Source organism: Oncorhynchus tshawytscha, linkage group LG21 (genome assembly GCF_018296145.1).
Source record: "Oncorhynchus tshawytscha isolate Ot180627B linkage group LG21, Otsh_v2.0, whole genome shotgun sequence".
Lineage (NCBI taxonomy): Eukaryota > Metazoa > Chordata > Actinopteri > Salmoniformes > Salmonidae > Oncorhynchus > Oncorhynchus tshawytscha.
The window spans coordinates 22,321,454-22,341,812 of NC_056449.1; the positions used below are offsets into that span (position 1 = coordinate 22,321,454).

General features: G+C 46.1%; 1 protein-coding gene across 1 annotated transcript in view; it reads right to left on the reverse strand.

The window, feature by feature from the left end:
* The window catches only part of med12 (mediator complex subunit 12), a 44,111-nt gene that overhangs the window by 2,077 nt on the left and 21,675 nt on the right, over nucleotides 1-20,359 (reverse strand). The window contains exons 18-42 of the mRNA XM_042303212.1: nucleotides 19,467-19,610; nucleotides 19,063-19,226; nucleotides 18,179-18,310; nucleotides 17,756-17,983; nucleotides 17,448-17,592; nucleotides 17,130-17,250; nucleotides 15,125-15,235; nucleotides 14,888-15,001; nucleotides 14,336-14,499; nucleotides 13,431-13,610; nucleotides 12,743-12,814; nucleotides 12,293-12,450; nucleotides 10,690-10,851; nucleotides 10,354-10,465; nucleotides 9,698-9,787; nucleotides 9,086-9,195; nucleotides 7,586-7,721; nucleotides 6,055-6,204; nucleotides 5,247-5,612; nucleotides 4,350-4,500; nucleotides 3,757-3,971; nucleotides 3,395-3,469; nucleotides 2,957-3,177; nucleotides 2,404-2,533; nucleotides 1,409-1,684 (exon numbers count right to left, since the gene is read on the reverse strand). Of these exons, the coding sequence (XP_042159146.1) occupies nucleotides 1,409-1,684; nucleotides 2,404-2,533; nucleotides 2,957-3,177; nucleotides 3,395-3,469; nucleotides 3,757-3,971; nucleotides 4,350-4,500; nucleotides 5,247-5,612; nucleotides 6,055-6,204; nucleotides 7,586-7,721; nucleotides 9,086-9,195; nucleotides 9,698-9,787; nucleotides 10,354-10,465; nucleotides 10,690-10,851; nucleotides 12,293-12,450; nucleotides 12,743-12,814; nucleotides 13,431-13,610; nucleotides 14,336-14,499; nucleotides 14,888-15,001; nucleotides 15,125-15,235; nucleotides 17,130-17,250; nucleotides 17,448-17,592; nucleotides 17,756-17,983; nucleotides 18,179-18,310; nucleotides 19,063-19,226; nucleotides 19,467-19,610 (3,927 nt within the window). The remainder of the gene's footprint in view (nucleotides 1-1,408; nucleotides 1,685-2,403; nucleotides 2,534-2,956; nucleotides 3,178-3,394; nucleotides 3,470-3,756; nucleotides 3,972-4,349; nucleotides 4,501-5,246; nucleotides 5,613-6,054; nucleotides 6,205-7,585; nucleotides 7,722-9,085; nucleotides 9,196-9,697; nucleotides 9,788-10,353; nucleotides 10,466-10,689; nucleotides 10,852-12,292; nucleotides 12,451-12,742; nucleotides 12,815-13,430; nucleotides 13,611-14,335; nucleotides 14,500-14,887; nucleotides 15,002-15,124; nucleotides 15,236-17,129; nucleotides 17,251-17,447; nucleotides 17,593-17,755; nucleotides 17,984-18,178; nucleotides 18,311-19,062; nucleotides 19,227-19,466; nucleotides 19,611-20,359) is intronic.

Sequence of the window (20,359 nt, forward strand, 5' to 3'; positions counted from 1 at the left end):
TGTGTTGTGACATGGTGGGGGGGGGAATACAGAAGACAGCCCTATTTGTCAAAAGGCCAGGTCCATATTATGGCAAGAACAGCTAAAGTAAGCAAAGAGAAATGACAGTTCATCATTACTTTAAGACAAGAAGGTCAGTCAAGAACTTTGAAAGTTCATTCAAGTCGCAAAAACCATCAAGCGCTATGATGAAACTGGCTCTCATGAGGACCGCCACAGGAAAGGAAGACCCAGAGTTACATCTGCTGCAGAGGATAAGTTCATTAGAGTTACAAGCGTCAGAAATAGCAGCCCAAATAAATGCTTCACAGAGTTCAAGTAACAGACATCTCAACAGCAACTGTTCAGAGGAGATTGTGTGAATCAGGCCTTCATGGTCGAATTGCTGCAAAGAAACCACCACTAAAGAACACCAATATGAAGAAGAGACCTGCGTGGGCTGAGAAACACGAGCAATGGACTTTAGACCGGTGGAAATCTCTCCTTTGGTCTGATGAGTCCAAATTGGAGATTTTTGGTTCCAACCGCTGTGTCTTTGTGAGACGCAGAGTAGGTGAACAGATGATCTCCGCATGTGTGGTTCCCACCGTGAAGCATGGAGGTGGTGGTGTGATGGTGCTTTGCTGGTGATACTGTCAGTGATTTATTTACAATTCAAGGCACACTTAACCAGCATGGCTATCACACCAACCCATTTGGTTTGCGCTTAGTGGTACTATCATTTGTTTTTCAACAGGACAATGACCCAACACACCTCCAGGCTGAGTAAGGGCTATTTGACCAAGGAGAGTGATGAGTGTTGCATCAGATGACCTGGCCTCTACAATCACCCGACCTCAACCCAATTGAGATGGTTTGGGATGAGTTGGACCACAGAGCGAAGGAAAAACAGCCAACAAGTGCTCAGCTTATGTGGGAACTCCTTCAAGACTGTTAGAAAAGCATTCCAGGTGAAGCTGGTTGAGAGAATGCCAAGAGTGTGCACAGCTGTCATCAAGGCAAACAGGGGCTACTTTGAAGAACCTAAAACATAAAATATATTTTGATTTGTTTAACACTTTTGTGGTTACTACATGATTCCATATATGTTCTTTCATAGTTTTGAAGTATTCACTATTATTCTACAATTCATGAGTAGGTGTGTCCAAACTTTTGACTGGTACTGCACAAACATAGTATACACACACACAAATTTGTACATATCATTTTCTGGTTCATTTTGAAAGATAAACTTGAATACACGTTGTTGGTTGTCAAGTCAATTATACCATGCTAATTTCAAGTCTATATTTCTCAAAAAGATTAAGTTAAATGTGAATATTTAGGACAGTTAGTTGGCTAAGTTGATCCGTCTTTTTGGAACCACCCCCGGGTAATTTGACAGCGTAACCCTCTAAGTGGAACGTACCATGGGTTGCTGCATGCCCAGGGCCTGGTTCTGAGCCTGGGTACCGGGGGGCTGGGCCGACGCTACCTGCTGTTGTTGTTGTTGCTGCTGCTGTTGTTGAACTTGTTGGGGCTGGACCTGTTGCTGCTGTTGAACCTGCTGTTGAACCTGTTGCTGAACCTGTTGCTGCTGCTGAACCTGTTGCTGCTGCTGAACCTGCTGCTGCTGCTGAACCTGCTGCTGCTGCTGAACCTGCTGCTGCTGCTGCTGAACCTGCTGCTGCTGCTGCTGAACCTGCTGCTGCTGCTGAACCTGCTGCTGCTGCTGAGCCTGCTGCTGCTGCTGAGCCTGCTGCTGCTGTTGTTGTTGCTGAGCCTGCTGCTGCTGTTGTTGTTGCTGAGCCTGCTGCTGTTGTTGTTGTTGCTGAGCCTGCTGCTGGGCCTATAGGGCCACGGATAAACACAGGAAAAGAGCAGGGTTAGACCATAGTACAACTATACAGGAATTCCAACACTGACTATGATGCTAGAGCAGCAGTGGGCTAATAACGGCCCATGGGATGTTATTAGGGTTGATTATTTTGGGTTGCAAAAAAACACTCCAGGCCTCTCGAACATCTAGAACTAGATAGAAAGTATGTAGAAATGGGACCTATATTCTTTCAAACAACAGCCCTTTTTCTGGCCTGTAAATAGACTGAAGAACAAATCGGTCCCCCCCAAAAAATCTGTGTGGCCCTCAGTTGAATTTCAAAATCCCATGTGGCCCTAGAGCCAAACAAATTTGTCCACACCTGTGTTAGATCATCAGGTAAAGCATTGAATTAATGTTCAAGTGGTTATGTAGATATATAGCACATTGAGTGGCAATAGCAGTACATGTGTTGTTGCAATAGTATTGACCCACTGTTCCATGTTGGTCTGTAGTGTTAGAGATTGTTAGTAGTATTTAGACAATTAGACAAAGCATACTCTGAGTGCCTGCTGTCTGAGGTACTGCTGCTGTTGCTGCTGGGCTTGTTGCTGCTGGGCCTGCTGTTGCTGCTGCTGCTCGGCCAGCATCTGGTTTGGTCTCATGCCCGGGTGGACCCCCATGTGGCTCAAGGGCTGCATGACGGGAGCTGGCTGGATGGACTGGTGGGGAAACCTGGAGATGGTGGAAGAGAGACAGATTCAGTGGACCGGTACATCATCAATGTTTCATAAATACACCACTATATCTTGAATAAGGTCACTATTGTCCAATAGTGCTACAGCATGGAACAAAGACGTGTTCTGTGACTGCACTGTCCAATGTTCCCATCTACCTCATTAAAGTAAATCAAGAGTCCAGTTTAAAGGTGGGACTGACTGATAACGCTGTATCCAGATACTAGGCAGTGATGCTAAATGTGACATATTTTAGGCCTTGATATGTGCAAGAAAAAGGAGTGAAAAATGGAACCCCATGAACACAATATGAGCTAAATGTAACCTAAATATCCTTAATAAATGGACAGTAGACAACCCTGTGCTATTGGAGTGTATTGTCCACACCCCCACCCCTCTGCAACTCCTCCCTCCTGCCCACCTTGGTGTGTTCTGCATGGTGTGTGAGTAGCCCGGTGCCTGCTGGTGAACATAGCCGCTGGGCCTCTGCCTCAGAGAGTCCACCACGGCCGGGTTGGCCCCCGGGTGGCTGCCCTGGAAGCCCTGGTTCCCATACGATGGCGGGACTATACCACCCGCCTGAGAGGGGTGTGGCTGCATCCCAATGTGGGAGCCGTACGTGGTATATCCCTGGGAGATGTTCTGCACATGGAGAGAGGGAAACCAGAATGTTCATGAAAATAGGACCAATATGCAGGGAGGAGATGGGTAGAATACTGATGATCAGGAATAGAGGACACTGGTTTATACATGCGGTCAATTTCAGAGGTGGAGGAAATAAGAAAACAGGTTATACGGATTCATCGGGAAAGAAAATCACATGAAATGTTGCTGAGAGTGTCTCATCTGAAAGACTTGCCTGGCTTGGCTGCATGGAGCTGTATTGTTGGTTAGGCGTCATCTGCCTCATCTGTGGTCCTATCATACTCTGGTTCTGAGAATTACAAGAGACAACAGTCATCCTCCGACGTTCTCTAAAAGCAATGTGCTGCTTTTTACACCTGAAGGCCAACATTTTTTTCTCCACAGGGAGTGAATTCCAACTCAAACTTATCAACATGTCCTGCGTACAGCGAAAGCCAGGTTCAAGGTCCTATTCTGTGAGCATGTTAATAACACTTCTAGAAAACCCCTCAGGCACACTGTGGTAGATCCAGTCCAGAATAACCTCTGTACTCACTACTGTCCCCTTCCAGTGGAGTCTAGTTACTGCACACTCACCAGTCTGACCTGTAGCTGCTGGCGCAGAATCTGACCCTGCGGAATGTTGGGTTGGGGCTTGTAGCCCATCGGGTACTGCTTGTCCATGCCCATCATGCCTGGCATGCCACCTTGCATGCCGGGCATCATGCCTGGGTAGCTGGGCCGTGTGGGCATCATCTTGCCCATTTGAGGGTTCCGGGCTGGTCGGTACGGGGTGTCCAAACCAGGGCCTCCTGAAGGGGAAAAAGATGAGCGTTATAATATCAAAATTCCAAATAGCTTCAACAGTCCCGGGGGAACTACAAGGTTGCAGAGTTTTGCACCACCCCAGCATTAAAATCTAGTCCTGGGCTGGAACAAAACATGTCACATTCAAAGGTCATGAGAGGAATACAGGTTTCCAGAGTGTTTTGTTTCTTGATAGTAATGTAAAAACACACTAGTAATAAATACAACAGGGCATGTATTCATCAGTATCAGAGTAGGAGTGCTGACCAAAGATCAGGTACGCACCCCCGCTGTCCTTGTCATCTTATTCGTCATGATCTATAAGGCAAACCTGATCGTGGATCAGAACCCTGATTTTAGACAATGATAATGTTGGCACTGACCTGGAGGCAGAGGCTGGTTCTGGGCATACATGCCCATGGGCTGTTGGTTGTAGCCTATCCTGCTGTAGGGGTGGGCCTGCTGGCCCATGAGGGGGTCTGGGGGTATACACGTCCCATACGGCAGTCCACCCTGGGTACGGGTCACATAGTCCTGGAGAGAGGAGAAGACATGCATCTTCTATGAGACACGCTACTTGTATAGAACGGTAATACGTGGGCCTCGCGAGTGGCGCAGCGGTCTAAGACACAGCATCGCAGTGCTAGAGGCATCACTACAGATCTGGGTTCGATACCGGGCTGTGTTGCTGCCAGCCACGAACCGGGAGACTCATGAGGCGGCGCACAATTGCCCCAGCGTCGTCCGGGTTAGGGGAGGGTTTGGCCGGCCGGGATGTCCTTGTCCCATCATGCTCTAGTGACTCCTGTGGCGGGCCGGGCAGATGCACACTGACACAGTCGCCAGTTGTACGGTGTTTCCTCTGACACATTGATGCGGCTGGCTTCCTGGTTAAGCGAGCAGTATGTCAAGAAGCAGTGCGGCTTGTCAGGTTGTGTTTCGGAGGACGCATGGGTCTCGACCTTCGCCTCTCCTGAGTCCGTAAGGGAGTTGCAACGATGGGAAAAGACTGTAACTACCAAATAGATATCATGAAATTGGCGAGAAGGAGGAGTAAAACGAAAAAAAGGGGGGGGGGAAAGACTGGTCATATGTGCAATAACATCATCCAGCTTTTGGACCGTTAGAACAAGGCCTTCAAATCCCTCATCAAGATGCCACGCATGAGTGCTTAAAGCTATGAGTAACTTTATATTTCTAGATCTTGCCTTCTGATAGGCTAGGTAGAATACATGACCTGTCCCAGTGTTGGACAGGACCTGTGCCAATGTCTCACTAACCTCAGTCTTGTTGGTGGACGGTGTCTTCTTCTTCTTGGTCTTCTTCTTGGTTGAATCGGACGACACCGCAGGGACGCTCTTCTCCGGCTTCACTGGCTCCGCCATCTTCTTCTCGGGTTCCTGGGGCGCGGGCGTGGGCGGCTCCTCATCCTCAGGGGGCAGGGGGAGGGGCTCCAGATAGTAACTGCGCGGCTTGGGCTTCAGGTGGGTGTGGTAGAGGAGGAAGCGCTGCTGTTCCTCGAACTTGGTCACCTTACGGTCCACGCGCACCGTACCAAACCAGCCCCAGGAGAGAGGGGCCGAGTGCTTGAGGCCCTCGAACACATCCCACGGAGAGATCTTCTGCTTGGTCGACACTTGGAGACCCTGACGGTAAAGGAGGAAGATGGTTTTACATTGATAAAAATTACAATTATTGGTGTTGCCACAAATATCTCCTGACAACTACGATATTGAGATGCAGGAAAACTAAGCAGACATGGGTTAAAATACTATATGTTTTCAGAAACTTTGAGCATTTGAAGGTGCCTGGACTGCATCTAGACAGAGTGTATGGTTTACAGTTTTGGGACTATTCCATTGGTTCCACTTCACCAGGAAATCTCAATCAAGTATTTGAACTAAAACCCAGGTCTGCTATTTAGAGAAGTTACTGAAGACATTCCTAGTGAACAGCTGAAAGACAAGATTTTATGAAGAACCGTGTGGGCCAAAAGTCAATCTCTATACTGGTGACAGAGAAACAGTAATATTAGCCAACAATTGAGTTGACAATGCCTTCAAAGGATCAGAGCTCATAGTACTGTACCTCCTTCTCAAAGCCAGCGATCTTGTTTCCCTTGGTGTCAATAAGCGAGCCCTGTGGTTCACACGTGATGACATCACGGGTCTGCTTGGGCAGAGGGAGCAGCTGCCGCACCTTCTCCAGACTCTCTGACTGCCGGTCACCCAGCTCTTTCTGCAAATACACAACATTTGAGTTGTTGATACCTTTGAGCAGAGAACGAGACAAAAAGTATTTCATTGAAATGTTTCATAGCATTTTTTTGAAAGTAGTTTGATTCAAATGAATTCTAGGTGAGTGGGGACCTCTTGTGGCGAGCACAGTGCGTAACACCCTTCTATTGACTTCAATACATAAAATACAAATGGTGGAATACTCTGCTACATAGGACATACATTATTATATATTCCACATAACCACAAGTATGTGGACACCTGCTCATCAAGAATATCATTCCAAAATCATGGGCATTAATATGGAGTTGGTCTCTACTTTGATGCTATAACAGCCTCCACTCTTCTGAGATGGCTTTCCACTAGATGTTGGAACATTGCTGCAGGGACTTGCTTCCATTCAGCCACAAGAGCATTAGTGAGGTTGGGCACTGATGTTGGGCGATTAGGCCTGGCTCGCAGTTGGCGTTCCAATTCATCCCAAAGGTGTTCGATGGGGTTGAGGTCAGGGCTCTGTGTAAGCCAGTCAAGTTCTTCCACACCGTTCTCAACAAACCATTTCTGTCTGGACCTCGCTTTGTGCATGGGGGCATTGTCATACTGAAACAGGAAAGGGCCTTCTCCAAACTGTTGCCTCAAAAGTTGGAAGCACAGAATCATCTAGAATGTCATTGTATGCTGTAGCAATAAGATGTCCCTTCACTGCAACTAAGGGGCCGAACCCAAACCATGAAAAGCAGCCCCAGACCATTAATCCTCCTCCACCAAACTTTACAGTTGGCACTATGCATTGGGCAGGTAGTGTTCTCCTGGCATCCGCCACACACAGATTCGTCCGTCGTACTGCCAGATGGCATTGCTCATGGTGATCTTAGGGTTGTGTGCGGCTGCTCGGCCATGAAAACCCATTTCATGAAGCTCCCGACGAACAATTATTGTGTTGATGTTGCTTCAAGGCAGTTTGGAACTCAATAGTGAGTGTTGCAACCGAGGACAGACCATTTTTACGCATTTCAGCACTGGGCAGTCCCGTTCTGTGAGCTTGTGTGGCCTACCACTTTGCGGCTGAGCCGTTGTTGCTTCTAGATGTTTCCACTTCACAATAACAGCACTTACCGTTGACCGGGGCAGCTCTAGCAGAGCAGAAATTTGATCAACTTACTTGTTGGTAAGGTGCCATCCTTTGATGGTGGCATGTTGAAAGTCAGAGCACTTCAGTAAGGCCATTCTACATCAATGTTTATCTATGGAGATTGCATGGCTGTGTGCTCGATTTTATACAGCAAGGGTGTGGCTGAAATAGCCGAATCAACTAATTTGAAGGTGTGTCCACATACTCTTGTATATATAGTGTACATCCAGTGTGATGTGTGTGATCTTACCCGGAGCTTCTTGACCAGGTTCATATAAGCCCTCTTGTTCTCCTCCATGCTGCCCTGAGAGATGCTAGACATGTCAGCAGCCAGCGTGCCATTAATTAGCACACTCAGCATGTCTAGTACCGTGGTGAAGAGCTCACTGAGAGAGAGAGAGAGAGAGAGAGAACGAGAGAGAGAGAGAGAGAACGAGAGAGAGACAACGAGAGAGAGAACGAGAGAACGAGAGAGAACGAGAGAGAGAACGAGAGAGAGAGAACGAGAGAGAGAGAACAAGAGAGAGAACGAGAGAGAGAGAACGAGAGAGAGAGAACGAGAGAACGAGAGAGAGAACGAGAGAGAGAGAGAGAACGAGAGAGAGAGAGAGAGAGAGAGAGAGAGAGAGAGAGAGAGAGAGAACGAGAGAGAGAGAGAACGAGAGAGAGAGAGAGAGAGAACGAGAGAGAGAACGAGAGAGAACGAGAGAGAGAAAGAGAGAGAACGAGAGAGAACGAGAGAGAGAACGAGAGAGAGAACGAGAGAGAGAGAACGAGAGAGAGAACGAGAGAGAGAGAACGAGAGAGAGAACGAGAGAGAGAGAACGAGAGAGAGAGAGAGAACGAGAGAGAGAACGAGAGAGAGAGAGAGAACGAGAGAGAGAGAGAGAGAGAGAACGAGAGAGAGAGAGAGAGAGAGAACGAGAGAGAGAGAGAGAGAGAGAGAACGAGAGAGAGAGAGAGAGAACGAGAGAGAGAGAGAGAACGAGAGAGAGAGAGAGAACGAGAGAGAGAACGAGAGAGAGAGAGAACGAGAGAGAGAACGAGAGAGAGAGAGAACGAGAGAGAGAGAGAACGAGAGAACGAGAGAGAGAGAGAACGAGAGAGAGAGAGAGAGAGAACGAGAGAGAGAGAGAAAGAGAGAGAGAGAGAACGAGAGAGAGAACGAGAGAGAGAACGAGAGAGAGAACGAGAGAGAGAGAGAGCGAGAGAGAGAGAGAGAACGAGAGAGAGAGAGAGAGAACGAGAGAGAGCGAGAGAACGAGAGAGAGAGAGAGAGAACGAGAGAGAGCGAGAGAACGAGAGAGAGCGAGAGAACGAGAGAGAGAGAGAACGAGAGAGCGAGAGAACGAGAGAGCGAGAGAACGAGAGAGCGAGAGAACGAGAGAGAGAGAGAACGAGAGAGAGAGAGAGAACGAGAGAGAGAGAGAACGAGAGAGAGAGAGAACGAGAGAGAGAGAGAACGAGAGAGAGAGAGAAAGAGAGAGAGAGAGAGAGAGAACGAGAGAGAGAACAAGAGAGAGAACAAGAGAGAGAGAACAAGAGAGAGAGAACAAGAGAGAGAGAGAACAAGAGAGAGAGAGAACGAGAGAGAAAGAGAGAGAAAGAAAGAGAAAGAACATGGGGGAGGGAGGTGGAAGAGAGAGGGAAGGGGGGAAATTATACAGTGATGCATTACACTGTGACATTACAACAACAACAAATGAACACATGAAGTTTAAAATGTGTGAGCAGTTGTGTTGTGACTTACTTGTTGGACTGCATGTCCACTGTACCGCTGCTAATGATGTCGAGGAGTAGCACGGCCCACTCCGTGGTCTGCTGTGTACTGCGTTGTACCGTGTCAAACATCCCACCCACCTGGACAGCAAAGATAACACATCCAATTTCTTTTTAGTATGCATGAAAACTCAAAGGGCGAGAGTTAAAAAAAACAACATTATAATAATTTGATCTCTACGTAGTTTAAATGGATAAAACAACAGTGTTCTGTAGCAGTAAGTAAATGGGTTTCATCCGTTTACAGACGTACTTTCTGTTAAGTTCATGTTTTAAGTATCCCTATATTTCTGTTATTACGATGCTATCACTCTGTTATTAGTAAGCCTGTGCCGGAGTCTCACTGTTGATGGACCTGGCCTGAGTGCAATGGCAACCATGTACTGTGGAAATAAGGTTTAGTAAACGTTGTTAAACTGGAACCTAGTCATCATGTCATTTTAAGTTAACACTTTCCAATCCTTCCTAGTGAGGAATTTCTGTCCCCTTAGATACCATCTGGTCCAAACTGATACAAGTGACCACTTCCAGGCATGACAGGGATAACATGACTATGATGACGATGGTGACGAAGAGCCCTCACCAGATTAAGCCGCAGCTTCAGCGCCTCATGCATCATCTGCTTGGCCTTGCAGTCGTCCTGGTACTGGTCCTCCCGCCAGTTCGTTACAATCTGGAAGATGGAAACGCAGCCAATAGCCGCAGTCAGCATGAGACGGCACATTTAGCCAACATTAAGCACACTGAGGGGGGAATCCTAACATGAGATGTACATTTTTACACAAAAGTGTGTTCATTGATGTCAATGGAATCTTCAGTTATGCACACAGATCTAGGAGGTGAGGTGGGAGAAGACTGGGGAGTTGTCTGACGACTCCAGCTGAATTCTTCCGCTGCTCTATGTTAGCTACATACTTCTGTCATTTTGACGTCACGTCAACAATGTCAGTCTGACTGTTGTACAAAACAAAGTCATCAGTGATTGGATTATCTCTAAGTAATCAGAGTACTAAAACCAATGGGATTTTCAAACCGCTGCTTTACCCACATGTGTTCTGGCTCTGGCCCAACCCATCAATTTCTGGGACCAATCGAAAAAATTTGAATGTGTTTGCGTTCTAGAAATCGTCAGGGAGGTAACTCCGATCGAGACTCAGGAAACGAACTTCTGTGGGTGTGGCGTAGGATTTGGAGTTTGGGTAGACAGGAAAATGGAGGAGAGGCTGTGTTGAGTGTTACCTGCTGCACCTGGCTGTAGAGGGAAGTGAGGAGGCCCTCCCTCTGCTCATCCTGGCCTTTTAGACAGGTCAGCACCAGAGACAGGAAGGGCTGCTGGCTCAGCAGAGACATGCTGGAAACAGACAAAAGTGTAAGGGCAATACATCCACCATCAATTTGGGAATATTGAAGCTGGGGCAAAAATGTTATCATAATTGCATCATAATAACTCCTGCATCCAATTTTTTGTTGTTGTATCTAACGCAGATTACCACGCTTTCTGGAGGAAAGTACAACCATGTTGACAAAATGAGCATTATCGACATGACCCAAAATAGTCGGGGTGAGTCGTCTGACCTTTTCTGTTTCTGCCGGTCTCTCTCCTTGCGTGAGGAGGACCCCAGATGCTGGCCCTTCTCTAGCTCCTCCCCTGCCGCCTTCAGGACGTGGCCCTGGACCGAGGTGGGCAGCTTGGCAATCAGTGGCGCCACCAGCCACACACCAGACCGCTCAGACGAACTGGGGGGAACACAAAGAAAAATAATAAGCTGTTACGCTGAGGTTAGATTTCACCAACAATGAGAAAGCATGTTTGATGATTCTTTAGCTTAGGGGTAGGAAACTAGATTCAGCCATGGGATGATTTGTGTCACAGCGGATGGTTGGTGGGCCAGAACATACAGTGGGGCAAAAAAGTATTTAGTCAGCCACCAATTGTGCAAGTTCTCCCACTTAAAAAGATGAGGCCTGTAATTTTCATCATAGGTACACTTCAACTATGACAGACAAAATGAGAGATTTTTTTTTACAGAAAATCACTTTGTAGGATTTTTAATTAATTTATTTGCCAATTATGGTGGAAAATAAGTATTTGGTCACCTACAAACAAGCAAGATTTCTGGCTCTCACAGACCTGTAACTTCTTCTTTAAGAGGCTCCTCTGTCCTCCACTCGTTACCTGTATTAATGGCACCTGTTTCAACTTGTTATCAGTATAAAAGACACCTGTCCACAACCTCAAACAGTCACACTCCAAACACCACAATGGCCAAGACCAAAGAGCTGTCAAAGGACACCAGAAACAAAATTGTAGACCTGCTCCAGGCTGGGAAGACTGAATCTGCAATAGGTAAGCAGCTTGGTTTGAAGAAATCAACTGTGGGAGCAATTATTAGGAAATGGAAGACATACAAGACCACTGATAATCTCCCTCGATCTGGGGCTCCACGCAAGATCTCACCCCGTGGGGTCAAAATGATCACAAGAACGGTGAGCCAAAATCCCAGAACCACACGGGGGACCTAGTGAATGACCTACAGAGAGCTGGGACCAAAGTAACAAAGCCTACCATCAGTAACACACTACGCTGCCAGGGACTCAAATCCTGCAGTGCCAGACGTGTCCCCCTGCTTAAGCCAGTACATGTCCAGGCCCGTCTGAAGTTTGCTAGAGAGCATTTGGATGATCCAGAAGAAGATTGGGAGAATGTCATATGGTCAGATGAAACCAAAATAGAACTTTTTGGTAAAAACTCAACTCGTCGTGTTTGGAGGACAAAGAATGCTGAGTTGCATCCAAAGAACACCATACCTACTGTGAAGCATGGGGGTGGAAACATCATGCTTTGGGGCTGTTTTTCTGCAAAGGGACCAGGACGACTGATCCGTGTAAAGGAAAGAATGAATGGGACCATGTATCGTGAGATTTTGAGTGAAGTCCTCCTTCCATCAGCAAGGGCATTGAAGATGAAACGTGGCTGGGTCTTTCAGCATGACAATGATGCCTCTACTTTGTGTGTAAAGTAGAGGCAAAGAAACCCATGCGCAGAACGTGATTCAGATCTTCAGCTCTGGTGAAAAGGGATTCATGGGGGCGTGAGGGGGAGGTTACCTACAGTTCCGCAGTTTCTGACTATTTTTTAAAATGGGAGGGAGAATGTATAAAGGTCACACATACACACCTCAACACTGGTTTCTTGCTTGGGTTGTTGCTGTTGGAGGCAGAACCTCCGGCGCCGGCTGACCCGTTCCCTGAGAGGTTGGTGGAGTTCATCTCCGCTGACTTCTGGAACACCTCGATAGTGGCCTTGGCGATGTTCTCCAATAAGGAGTACAGCTCCTGCAGGGAGACAAGGAAGACGAGTTCGTCCACTTAACCTCAATCACAGGGAATTGATCCCTGAACAAGATGGCTGCCATTATCACCACATTCTACAGTTATGAAGGGTTATGACATACTCCACTATCTCAATGTACTTCATTGAATCAAAGGTACACTTGAACTTTACAGATGGATTGTATTCTAAATCAATATTTTATTGAGAAAAAAACAAAAATGCTTAATTGTGCCTAGATGGCAGTGTTGAGAGTGTTTTCAGGGCCTTACAGGACACTGGAGTCTGGTAACTTACGTTGTTAGTACTCTGCTTGATCATAAGCTGCAGCTCCAGGGATGACTGTCTCATGGTCCACTGGTCCATGTTCTAGACGCAGGAGGATAGGACACCACTTTTAGACATGTATATAACACAATCATCTCTAAGCAGTTAAATAGTCAGAGACCTTTAGCTCCACTCTCCCTGTAGTGCTGCTTTAGTCAGCAGATGGCAGTAATGCCATTCACAAAACTCAGAACACTCATGTACCCTAATGTGGTCTGCTGAGCTAAGGCAGGGGTTCAGAGACAGTTCACCCACTGATTCATTCTAGCACCCACAACCCCCCCATTTCTAATGAATGCGCCGTGTGAGTCTCTCTGCTGTGCTCTCAGCCATCCCCAAGGATCATCTAGGGCTGACACTGATTCACTTACAACTTGCCTTGATGGCTTCAAAAAACCATTTCAAAGCAATTTCCGGAAAAAGCTTTTAGGTCATACATCTGCTGCCCTTGATGGAAAAGTGAAAAGTCTACTCTGCCCATGAGAAGTGCTGTCTGTTGCCAGGGCAACATTCAGCGCAGACAGAAATGTAATGTTTCCTTATTCTACATTACAGAAAGGCATGTTTGTTCCACAAAGTTTTTATCTGAACGTTCCACAACATTGTGACCTGCTGAACGCAGCCCTGTGGTCAGTGCATAGGGCTTGTGTGGGCTGACCTGGAGGATGTGTTTGATGCGCTGCCTCTGGGGGTTGTCCCCCTCCTCACTGTCCAGCTGGCGGTGGGGGTAGCAGATGAGCTGCAGCAACCGCTGGGCCTGGATGTTAACCAGCACCGGGTCCTGCAAGGCACTGCTGTCCTCCGACAGGGACCTGAGACAGCGCTCGCCCACCCACTCCTGACAGAGGATAGCAGGAGAGATGAGTGAAGAGAGAGAGATCACCAAGGGGTATATACTGAACAGGGTTTGGGTTAATTCAGTTTTCAATTCAGTCAATGCAGAAAGAGAATCTAAATTAAAATCATAATTAGAAAATTCCTTATTGTATCATATGAAGAAAAATATATTCACTACATCAATTTAAAAATACTGTTTTTCCACTGTACACAATCTGTCTACAACATCTAGGCACACACTCCTTTAATTTATGGTAAGAGCAAATTGAGATTTACAATGACTGCACCTGTCGACATTCAGCAACTACCACTAGACAATGTGCTTCTCTGTGGAAAACAGAAGTACTGGACTCAAGTTTGTAATTGTTGGTGTTGTGGAGGAAAATAACAGACTAACGGGTGGGGGGGTCAACCTTGCCTCTCATGAGAGCACAAGTGACCCGTTTTCAAAAGTTATCTATCGTATAAGATTAAATGCATAGAAATAGAGTGCCATTACCAGAGAAGGGGTCAATTCCATTTCAATTCAGGAAGTGAACAGAACTTCCAGTAGATTTCAATTTGAAAAATTTGAATTTCAGTTTACTCCTCGGTTGACTGAAATGAAACTGTAATGAAATGGACTCCACACATGGACATTACTGCATTCGGAAATATGCAGCTTCTGGTGTGAGGGGAAAAATGTAACCCTGGTGTGAACGATAATCTTCTTTCTCATGTTCTCACCTGTTGGCAGATGCTCTTCAGCACATACTTGGCGTACACGTCCAGGCTGGCCGTTTCTATGGAGACGGTGCGGCCGCCCGACTTCTTGGAACCGATGTCGTCGTCGGCGATGTCATCGAGGGCGGCAGGGTGAGAGAATCCCGATCCCTTCAGTTCTGCATCGCCTAGAGAGAGATGGAGATAAAATGTTACAAAATATATAACTTAAGGGTTATGTGGCAGGGTAGCCTAGGGGTTAGAGCGTTGGACTAGTAACCGAAAGGTTGCAAGGTTGCCCGAGCTGACAAGGTACAAATCTGTTGTTCTGCCCATGAACAGGCAGTTAAACCCACTGTTCCGAGGCAGTCATTGAAAATAAGAATTTGTTCTTAACTGACTTGCCTAGTTAAATAAAGGTCAAATAAAAAAATTAAAAATAAATTACTGCTGACCAGTTGTAATAGATAGACATTTAATAACTATAATTACATCAATCTAATCACATTCAATTGTCAAAGTGGACTCATATGCAACTTTAAGGACAAAATAATAGCATAATACTGAGAGTTGTACCCAGCATAAAGACGGCCTTTAGGACAGCAAAAACAGCTCCAACCACTATGCTGTTCTGTGAGGCAGCCAGAAGGTGACGGTCACACGACGACCGGATCCCAACAGAAGATTTATCTGCAAAATATAAAATTGTATCTTTAAAACAACCATTAAATCAAATAATGTATTAATTAATTAATATTTGCTCCGATGTGAGTTCAAATGGGAGTGGGGAGCCGGGGATTGCTGTGTGTGTACCTGACTTGGCTCCATCCTGGGGGCAGGGGTTGCGCTGGGGGGTCTTGAAGAGGTGCAGCAGGATCCTGCAGGTCAGACGGGCTCCGGGCTCAGAGTCCTGCTCACTGCAGGCTGGGGGGAAGAGACAAACAGAGAGCAGTAGAAAGGTAGGTTAGAGGGGCACACACACACCCTCAACAAGGAATCTGAAGGGGATTAAAACTGCTTTAGCAAAGTCACATTTTTCAAATTTAAACAAAATTCTAATACATAATGAATGGGCCAGTATGACCAAAAAAATATAGACTACACTAACAGCCTTGAGCTTCAAGTTGTCAAGATGACATGGCAAATGAATAACACAGCCAACTATAGAGAACAGAAGCGCCTGAAGAACTTGGAAGGTGTCCTAAATTGACTTTCAAGGAGTACCAAATACTAAGTGCCATTTTCAGAGTCTGGCTGCGAAGGAGTGTCGCCAAACAAGAATTCGAACTGCTGGCTGAGGAGGAGAAGGGAAGGGTGGAGGGGGTTGTCTGGCCGTACGTGTGGTAACTAACGCCCACAGGGAACTTTGAAAACAGGCTGAATGGGGCCTTGTCCCCTGAGCAAGGGGCAGCCTTGACTGGCCACAGCGCATGTGCGTGCACACAAACTGCAGAGTGGGCTCAAACACACTGTGGCATTTACCTCCCTCTCAGACAGACAGAAGTAAGCAATGCATTATGGGGCAGGGAGTTCCTTCAGAACATGGAGAGTCATTCAAGCAGGGCAGGCCTCGGTGTACCATTCAATCATTTCTAACAGGACCTGTTGGCTGGGTAGCTAGGCTACATTAAATATAGATCCTGTAGAGAAACTTGAGAATCTGTTAGTTAAAGTCTGGGTGGTATTCATTGGGGCATGAGCTTGAAAACGTTTTCCAACAAAAAGTGAAAATTTACATTTTAGGTCTGGGCGATATGACAATATATATCGTGTGATGATAGACCTTTTTCTATCGTTTCATATTGTGCTCTATAGTTTATTTTGTTGTGTCGCAAATCATACTCTTTACGGCAATATTTTTTGTCAATTGGATGATGCTTTGCGTTCTTCCACACAAATATGGAAGACAGTCTGTGACACACAGCTCATACCTAAAAGAGAGGCAACTTCGGTCGCATGGACGTGGTTTGGTATGAAGTCTGACACGGACCAGAAAACTGTGCACTGCAAAATATGCCGGAGGCCGGTCCCGAAAGCAGGCTGAAACACCACTAACCTATTTTACCACCTACACAAGAATCCTGTAAAACAGTACGGAGAGAGTCTACGGATGAGACCCCAAAAAGTACAGTCGAGTGCTCAAAACAAACCCTCGACTCAGACATTGCAAGAGGCTTTTGCCCGCGGCACACCATATGGCAAAGAATCACGAAGATGGAAGGAGATAACAGCTGCAGTTACAACTTACATCTGCAAAGACACGGACACAATTTGCACGGTCGAGAAACGGGTGTTTCGTGAGTTGGTGCCAACACTCGACCCAAGGTACCAAATACAAATTGATGTGACACGTATTAATGCCAAAATAATATGCAAAACATGCATAATAAGCAAGCCCCCCAAAATACATATATTTTACGCCTACATTTATTTTATTTGCAACTGTAGTTGAAGTGTTTTCTATTTATACATTCATATTTTTACATGCTTAATTTAAAATCTGCACAGGTTCTAAATAAAATAAAAAAATCTAATATGAGTAAGTACCTCTATTTGTTTGAGTATAATTCAAAATGTAATAAGAAATAGGCCTTTACATGGTCATTTCATATAAACATTCATTTAATTTACAGAAAATGTGCTATATTGTGATATGTATCATTATCAGGATGAGATTTTGGCCATATCACCCAGCCCTAGTACATTTCTTATTGGACAAGTCCAGGTAGTCCCTCAATGTTTCAGTTCGTTTTCTTCCATTTGATGCCTAAGAACAGGACCCTGGCTACGGGTCTGGGGCTGACAGAGGAGCTCTTACCAGCGTTGAGGAGGGAGGGGATGGCTACGCAGCGGACCAGGTCTTCCAGAAGAAGACACTGGCGGGCAATGAGGATGGCTACGAAGGTGGCCAGAGAGTCGTGGAAGGAGAGATCGCTGACCTGAGACGGAAGAGAGAAGGAAACAGAGAGGAAATGTTCACATTTGATGTGAACTGCTAATTATTGGAATGTAACTGTCAGTGTTTCCCTCTAACCTGTGCCTCTCAGAGCCTGAGTGAGCAACGCACATTAATTGGTGCAGAGAGAGAGGCGCAAGGCTTGCAAGGTGTGTGTATGCTGCGGGGGTGAACACTCACGTCCACGTTGCACAGGAGGTCGTTGAAGCCACAGTTGCCGTTGTTGGAGGAGCAGCAGAGGGCTTTGAGGACGCCCAGCCACTCAGCACTCAGAGAGCGACAGTAGGCAGTCAGCTCCGCACATAGGATCCCAATGTCATTCACCCTGCAGAGATAGACATTAAACTCGTAACACCTTACTATTGAATTCAGGTAAGATACCTGGTAAGTTGACAGTTACTAAGTCAAGAATCCTGTATTGTTTCAATGCATCTGGACGTTTCAATAATTGATTGTTGATAATGGTTTTATAGAAAAACAATGCTTGCCTCTCGGGGTCCCTGTGGTCCACGCACACGTCCATGAGCACGTTGCAGACGAAGCTGTAGCGGTTGGCGGGGCTGTCATTGAGGATCTTACCCACCATGCTGTGGTTGAAATTGTGGGCCGACGGATTGGCGATGGCCTCCATCATGAACACAGGGTCCCACAGCATGTTGGAGTCAGACGGATCGATGTTACAGTATATGGAGTTCTTCACCTTGGAGCAGAACTCACTGGACAAAAGAGGGAGAGAGAAAGGCCACCGTTTGGTTCTCCTATCATTATATGGCTACCATGTGGGTAAAAATATTTTAGTTTCAAAACAATATTAGCATGCAACATGACTTGGCCCCCTAAAACATCACAGGGAAACTACAGTATACAATAAAACTGCATTAAACAGTTGCTAGTCCATGTTTATGTTTTACCTGAAGATCTCTCCAAACTTGCTCTTTAGGTGACAGCAGGAGGTATAGAGGTCGTACAGGTAGGCCAGGATGCAGCGCTCGGCTGAGGAGCAGTCGGCTGGGTTCACCCCCGACTTCACCACAATGCGTAACCTGGTCAATGAATAGTATTCAAACACAATGCAAAACAACAAAGGACAGAAATCTTTCTGTACTAAATGAGTTATAGAAGACAGGTTGAATCGAGTGCAGGATACAAGGGCACCAATGGAATAGTCCCAAAAGTGCACACTTCAAAGTATTTGAGGGGCATATTTGATTTAGCTACAATTTTTTATGACCCAGGTCTGTAAAAAAAACAGAGGCGGGTTTATTGGCAGTGAATAGATTAGGTACCCGACTGTTTCTGCATCCAATAACGCAATGTTATTGAATAGCACCCCCAGGCTATAGAGGTGAATGGTTAAGGCTTGGATAACATTAGTATCCAGGCTATACAGGTGAATGGTTAAGGCTGGGATAACATTAGCATCCAGGCTATAGAGGTGAATGGTTAAGGCTTGGATAAGGCTCGGATAACATTAGCACCCAGGCTATAGAGGTGAATGGTTAAGGCTTGGATAACATTAACACCCAGGCTATAGAGGTGGTTAAGGGCGTGGCCAAATTGGACCGTAGATTTTATCCATATCCGTGATTTCCAATGCTTTCTCAATGAGAGTCGCACGTTGTCGGTCAACAAACAAAAAGTTCAGATAAGTTGAACTTTTGACAGGCCGACGGTACATTAGCCAATTAGAAAAGAAGAGCACGCACACAGACCAAAAATCACCCTTTCTAATTTGGTTTCCGTTCTCCACGGAGCAGTCTGGCTAAAGCCTAATGGTTAAGCCTGTAAGACTTACCCGTCAAAGACCTGTGCCGTCTGCTCTGGGTTGAGGATGAGGCAGGAGTGGTACCTCCTCAGCACGGCCACGATGCACAGACACAGACCTGTGGTATAGCTACCCACCAGGCTGGATGACTTGAGCAGTAGCTCTGCCTCCACCAGGCTCAGCTCATTCAGCAGCTAGATACACACAAATGCACAGGGAAGAGAGAGAAGGCTAGTTATAGAAAGATGATTCATACAAATTATACTAAAGCATAAAGGGGAGAACAGCAGTAAACAACCACTAACAGAAACTGATGAGAGAGAAGCAGACTCAAGGCATAAGAGTAGACCTTAAAGGAAATATTACTGTATAACTATGAGAAGTGGAATTAAATGCTGTGATTATATGCCTTGACATTTGAGACAACGCTATACCTGAATGGCAAAGTCGATGAGGCCACTAATGTTAAGGGAGTACTCCATGAGGTCAAAGATGAACTGGATGTGCTGGACCAGGGGCAGGTGATAGGACATCCCTAAGGCAAAGCTGGTGATCTGTTCCAGAACATTCCTGGACACCTAGTCAGAGAGAAGGCCAACAGGATTATTACCTCTATACAGTAGTGATGTGCAGTTCGCTAACAATTAGTTATTTTGGAACAACTCTTTTTACTGACTGGAGTCATTTTTTTCCCCCTGAGTAACTACTTTGTTTGACCTGCTGGTCGCAATGAGTCCTACAGCAGGATTAATACATGTTCCTCCGGCTCAGCGGCTCCAGAGACGTGCTCCAACCACCAACTGTCGGTCATATGCGTGCAGGACAATAGGTCATGAGCATAGAGAAGAAAAAAACATGTTTAGACAGTAGCGGTGGGTGGGTAAAATCACTGGGAAGGACAAGGCCAAATGATCGCAGGCATCCCTCGTCTTCAATGCTACGGGCGGTAACAATGTCAACTCATTTGGACCAGACAGCATCAGATAGATGGCCAACACGTAGAGAGACAGAGGGGTGCTGTTTCGCTCACTCAGATGCTTCCTCCTGTGAGATACATTCAGCCTCTTGCGAATTGAAGGAAAATTATGAAACAGATAGACGAAAGATACATTTTTTTTTATTTTAATTGGTACATTTTTTGTGGGAAGCCTGACTTCCCTGCGCATACATGAATACACACCACAGTGTTTAGAACTGATAATTGATCGCATTGGAGCAAGAATGACTGCAATTAATTGATTATTGAACGTTATGATGGACACAGCTTTGAAGAACCAAAAGCCTCAGCCTCTGCTCAACAAACTCGAATCGTTTGGGGGGCTTCAAT